Source organism: Plasmodium fragile (assembly GCF_000956335.1).
Source record: "Plasmodium fragile strain nilgiri unplaced genomic scaffold supercont1.10, whole genome shotgun sequence".
In the NCBI taxonomy this organism is placed as follows: Eukaryota; Apicomplexa; class Aconoidasida; order Haemosporida; family Plasmodiidae; genus Plasmodium; species Plasmodium fragile.
In genome coordinates, this window is record NW_012192590.1 from 462,079 (window position 1) to 468,033 (window position 5,955).

General features: G+C 49.4%; 2 protein-coding genes across 2 annotated transcripts in view; both read right to left on the reverse strand.

Moving 5' to 3' along the window:
- Positions 1-4,031, reverse strand: part of AK88_01258 (uncharacterized protein) — a gene marked incomplete at both ends in the record, with an annotated part of 6,531 nt that extends 2,500 nt beyond the window's left edge. Inside the window, 5 exons of the mRNA XM_012478894.1 lie at positions 11-511; positions 1,049-1,450; positions 1,912-2,662; positions 2,839-3,113; positions 3,272-4,031. Of these exons, the coding sequence (XP_012334317.1) occupies positions 11-511; positions 1,049-1,450; positions 1,912-2,662; positions 2,839-3,113; positions 3,272-4,031 (2,689 nt within the window). The remainder of the gene's footprint in view (positions 1-10; positions 512-1,048; positions 1,451-1,911; positions 2,663-2,838; positions 3,114-3,271) is intronic.
- A 167-nt stretch (positions 4,032-4,198) lies between these two features.
- Positions 4,199-5,955, reverse strand: part of AK88_01259 (uncharacterized protein) — a gene marked incomplete at both ends in the record, with an annotated part of 7,741 nt that continues 5,984 nt past the window's right edge. Inside the window, one exon of the mRNA XM_012478895.1 lies at positions 4,199-4,336. Coding sequence (XP_012334318.1) covers positions 4,199-4,336 — 138 coding nt within the window. The remainder of the gene's footprint in view (positions 4,337-5,955) is intronic.

Genomic DNA, 5,955 nt, shown 5'->3' on the forward strand with positions numbered 1-5,955 from the left:
CCTGAGGAACCAGGTTTGTGATCCCCAGTGGAGGCAGTGCCTGAGGAACCAGGATTTTGGTGACCCGTAGAACCGGATCCTGAGGATGAGGAACTTCCACTTCCTCCCCCACCTGCGCCTCCTCCTCCACCCTGTTCAGTACCTGCTGTGGGCGGTTCGACGCCGGGGCCGTTGCCGCCGACACCCGCCTGATCTGGGTTCGGGTTCGGTTTTGGTTTGGGTGGATTGAGAGGAGGGGGGTCATCGTTGCCGCCATCTACCACTTGGTCACCGGGGCTGTGTGCAGTTCCTGCAGCTCTGGGATCCTTTGATTTCTCCTTATTGTCCGTAGTCGAATCTGCTCCTGTTCCTGTTGGTAGTGTCGTTGCTGCGGGTGATGTTTTTGTTGTCTCTGATGCGGCTGGTTTTGCCTCTGGTTGTAGTTCAGATGAAGCTGGCACGTGTTCCTGCCCAGGGTGCACCCCTGATCCTTCCGGTTGCGTACTTGGTGTAACCTGAGTAACATCGTGATCTGTAAGTTAGAACAGGAGGAAAAGAATATGAAAGAATGTGCACTTTCAGATATTTGGTTGGCCACACGGTCCGTCGTTTCACGGTTAACAGCCGGTCGGGTGACTAGACAGGGAAGGGGGCAGGGTGCCACCCCGGGAAAAGACTCTGTCTCTGCCACACACAACACACACAACACACACAACACACACAACACACAGACACAGTGTGTGTGTCTGTCTGTCTGTCGACGTCTAGCTGTCTACATCCCGTGGCTGTCGCCTCGTCGGTCGGCCGCCATTAGTCTCATTCGACGTTTGGGTTCTCGCTCTCCGTGTTGTCTCTCCCTCTCTTGCCGGAAATGTTGTTTTTTTTGTTTTTTGTTTTTTTTTTTTGTTTGTTCCGTTGGTTTTTGGTTTTTTGTTCTGTCTTTTATTCATGTGTCTTTGTTCGTGTATGCAAAGCCCCAGTTATGCTCTTATTTCTCTGAACGTATTTGTGTTTTTCATAGCACCTATACCTGTGGGTATTGTCCAAGTGGGAGTTGAGGTCCCTGTACTTATGCTAATCCAGCTGGTATCTCCTGGACGAATCACGTTTACCAGGTGCTCACCCTCGAATCGGCCCGTAGTACTAATACGTGCAAGTCGTGCTTTCTCCTGTTCGTCAAGCTCCCTCAGTATCTGGTCCACATCATGCTCACCTTGTGAAGTCCCCGATGGAGCGGGCGCTGCAGGACGTGGCGGTTCTGGCGGTTCTGGCGGTTCTGGCGGTGCTGGTGATCTGGGTGCTTGATCCTCTGTTCCACTAGGACGGCCAGGTGGTTCCGCAGGTTCCTCTGATCTTGCTACTCCTTTTCCCTGACTTGGACTTCCCCCTGCTGCGGTAGGTCCCTGTGCACTGCCCGTGTCCGCTGCCGTCGTCTTGTCACTGTTTCCCTCGTTTTTGTTGGTCTTCTTCGCTGCAAATAAAGCAAGGACGTAAAACGACAACATGATACAAAAAACCGGACACCAGTGGTACAGAAAGAAGGGGGCGCGACGATGGGGTCAGGTAGCGGCAGGGTACGGTCGGCTGCATGGGTCGATGCAGTGGGTCGAGGTAGGACTCGGTGGACTGCACTGCGTTGGACTGGGTCAGGCGGCAGCACGCGTACGGTAAGGTGGACGGGGCTAGATGGACTGAGTCAGGCGGCAGCAAGCGCACGGTGACATGGTATGGTAGTAGTACAACTTGTATTTGTCGCCGTCATCGCGTCCGTTGCCGGCGTCGCCGCCGCTCAACGTCAACGAAGTCGTGTGCCGTGCTGTTCCGCCGCGTGTGCGTTGTTGTTGGCGGCGGCATCCATACGGTCCCTAGAGGGCCGTAGTCGGTATCGGCCGTATGTTCGTATTCATACGGGTCGTATATACGTATTCTTACGAGTCGTATTCGAACCTGCCAGTTGTGTTATTTTCTTTTCTACTGCGTCCTTCGCCTTATCAAACACCTTCGTTGCTTTCTGTACTATTTCGTTCTTTATATCCTTCATTTTTTCCTTCCCTTTTTCGTTCAAAAGTTTGTCCATAGGGTTCCCTTTTTCTACATGCTCCTTATTAATATACTTTTCCCAATACTCCGAACAGGGCATTTCCGCCTCTAGTTGCTGTATTTCTGACAATATGTTTCCTTCTGCCATCAACCATTGTGCTATTTCCAAATTTACTGCTTGCGCATTGTGCTTATAGCCCGTATACCCACACATGGTGCACTTTCCCTCCACAACGGGTCCTTTAATTCCGTCTACCCCATTTGTTTGTTGCCCCATATTTTGCAGTGCTGTATATGCATACTCTACACCTCTACTCCATCCTTGCTGATCCGTACAATACATTTTTTTCAGTAAGTGCCCAAATACATGTGCTACCTCGCACCGTAGCCACGTGTCCGTGTCATCCATATGCACCGTGGTCCCTTGTGCGTTAGCGCCATTTGCAAACCACAAGGCTCCCGACATTATCCTGCACCTCATCATATCTGCCACTCTCTGGCCTTTGTGGTATTGACCAGGCCTCATATCTTCCCAACCTATATTATCACAGTTGGCACCGTACGCGTCAAAGAGCTCATTTGTGCCCTGCAAATGTTGAATAAATTCCTTCAACACCTTCTGTACCTTGTTCCAGTCTTCAGCCTACATGTTGTACACGAACATGCAGAAAAGAACTCATTTCCCCATTTCACGAACGCGCGTCGCGCCTGAGTCCATTTACACCCTCACATGTATGTATATACCCTATGAATCATGCATTACTGCCCCTCAGTTCCCTCTGCTGTTCTTTTTTCTGCACTTCTCGTATTCTAACTTACACTATAACCCTGCAGCACATATATTTCCCTCTCTGTCCACTCCCAGACTTTGTCCCCCGGACAATCGTCTGCTTGGGTGTCCTTTGCTTTAACACCATCAGTAGCTCCCGTTATCTGCGTGTTCCCGTCGTTCGTTGCCACCGCTGTTGCCGGTGTCGCCGCTACTGGTTTGGCCGGTGCTGCTCCGGTGTTGACCGGGTTGGCTGGTGCTGGTGTGGCAGGTGCGGCCGCTTTAGCTGCTGATGGTTTCGTGGACGATCCCGGTCCTGGTTTACCTAAGAAAAGGGAAGGGGTGGATATTTGTTAAAAGAAAGCGAAATTGATGAACACAAAAGAAGAAAGGGGTGTTGACGTCGGCGGGGCGGCCTCTTCGGAGGCGTCGGGTTAGGTGGACGGTAGCACTACACTTTTATTTGTTGTGGGGGTTCTTCACCGCCGCCGCGCCATCCATCGGCTGTTGCCCCTGGGCCCACTGTTCCATTCCACTTTTTCGTTCCGCCGCCATTCTCATGAATATGCTGCCTTGCGGCCTGCTGATGATGATTATTCATTCTACGCAGCATGCTCTTACCATTCAACTGTACGTTACGTGGACTGCCCGCACATTGAGTACCATGTATGCCTGTCGCAGCAGCCTGTGCCCTCATGTCCTGTGTCCTATGTGTCCAGGCCTGTCCTGAACAGGACGTGCCGAATGCGGCGTCCTTCACGCTTTGCGTAACAATACTATCGCTCAACATCCATTTGGTAATTCTCCCTTCAAGCGGAAATAATCCGACGCAAGTACGCCCAAAATCCCAATTCACACACTTGCTACTTCTGCTTGGTCGTCCTGGTAGCATTGCATGTACATGCGGTTCCACGGCCTTCAGAGCATGTTCTCGAATATCGTCGCCCCAGCATGACAGCTCCATTATTTTCTTTATATATACACTGCCTATTATACACTTCATCCCTTCCTCTATCTGTTGCATATTGGTGTTATCCCGTCCTTGAGCGACTGTGGAACCCTGACCGTTTAACCCTTCCATGTAAAACATTATTCGTGCAAGTAGTGCACACCTAGCTATGTCGTCTGGAGTCACGTCTTCGCTGTCTGTTCCATGCGTACTGCACAATGTTTCTGCTATGCCGTCGTCCTTATCGTTGTCCTGTTTCATATTCTGCGCAATCTCATCTTTCAATTCTTGCATTTTAGCCCACATCGCTGTCTGTGTTGTGCAACATGAAGAGCATGAACATACATTTATATATATATGGCTCATACGTGCTCGGTTCTTTGTCGTCCATTCAACATTATACCACATATACATTTTTCTATATACATAGTTCCCCACACCAGTGTGCACCGTTTGTACCCCTATATTCCCCCGCCTATATCTACACTTACATCAAGCTGCGTCGTGTTCCTGTCTTGCGCTAGTCCATGTTTCATTGCCCATTTTACCCTTAGCTTTGAAATAAAATTCTTACCTTCATGACTGTCCCATAATTCATCCTACATGACGAATAAAAGGAAAACAAAAAAAGAAATACAACCATTATGCCATATGTCTATGTACACCATATCGGGACCTCCTGCGTGGCCACACTGTTCTCACTCCGGTGTAAACAAAATTTATCTATGCCGTCACTCATCCTGCTGGTTCCCCATACTGGTCGTGTGTTATAATTGAACTTACATCATGCGCCATCGGCTTGTCGGTACTGTTTCTTTCTTGGTGTAGTGGTGATTTTGCGTATGGTCGACGCGTTGCTCGGACAGACAATCTCTCCCTCCTTTCTTACACTCGGCTACTGCGGCGAATGCTGCTTACCAGGCCACGTTGCTCGGCGAGACAATCGCGCCTCCTTCTTACACTCGGCTACAATGCGGTGTACGCAGTCGCGTTTGCGCGGAGAGACAAGCTCTCCTTATACTCGAATGCGTATGCGCATTCTATATTAGTTCTACATCATGCCCGTAGAATGCACGTGCGCATCTTTTAATAAATAATTTCCCATAAAGGAGAATTGTAGCCCTTCATGTTATTCATTTAAATCTGCATTGTATGTGCATTTAACCGGTACGCACCGGTTCCTATGGTCATGTTAAAAGAAGTGGACTACACAGAAAAAGAACAAAACAAGGCGAAAGTAAGCACAAGTAAGCAGAACAGAGCAGAAAAAAAAACAAGAAGGTATAGAATAAGGTAAACAAGAAATATATTATGTATATCACATAATGAACTAAAAGTGGTGTACGGTTAGCATGCGTTATGTCGCATGCATATGCCCCGTCGTCCTAATTTCAGAGCTTGTCCAGTAGTTTATCTACATATAACTCCTTCTCTTGCAAGCGACATTCGATCTCGCACTGTTCGATTACGAACGCGAGAAGGAGCATGCACAATTTGAGGCCGGTTAACGGTTTTTTTATATGAGGTTGCGGATGCAGTGCTTGCGTCCGTGGTACATCTCTCACTCTTAGTATATCTGCTGTTCCCATTACTTTTTCCACTTCTAAGTGTGTTTCTACTCGAGGTACTTCGCCTTTTTGCGATGCTGTCTCCTCCGCGATATTTTCTAACAAATGCTTAAACCACGCCTCCTGGCCATACATACGCATGTGCCGATGTTGCTGTGCGACCCACTTTTTCCAGGCATCTTTCTTCATCTCTACGGATGGCATATGGCCACGCTCACCGAGTGCACGCTGCCCGTTGTGTGCGCGTTCCGCCATGTGCTCACGCAGGTATTGTTTCCATTCCGCTTTTAATTGCAAAAACCACGGCTGCGTCGTGCACGCCCGCAGAATATGTTTGTTGCGGTCAATCCAGTTAATCCAATTAGTGTGGTCAGGGGCCGAATTCGCATTCGCACGAACTGGACAGAGGACGGAGTCATGTGGTGGACAAGGTTCCGTTGCTAACTGTGTAGTTTCCATGCACTTCCATGGATCGGGGTGCTCTGCGTTAGGTCGGAATACATGCGTTCCGTCGGAATACGTGGGTGTATCCGGCGTGGGTGAAGCGGCGTGTTTTGTTGAGTGCTGGGTGGCTAAACCGTCGTCTGGGGTACAGACATGCGAGCTACTTGTACACGTGTTGTTGCCCCCCATAAACTCTTCAACGAGTA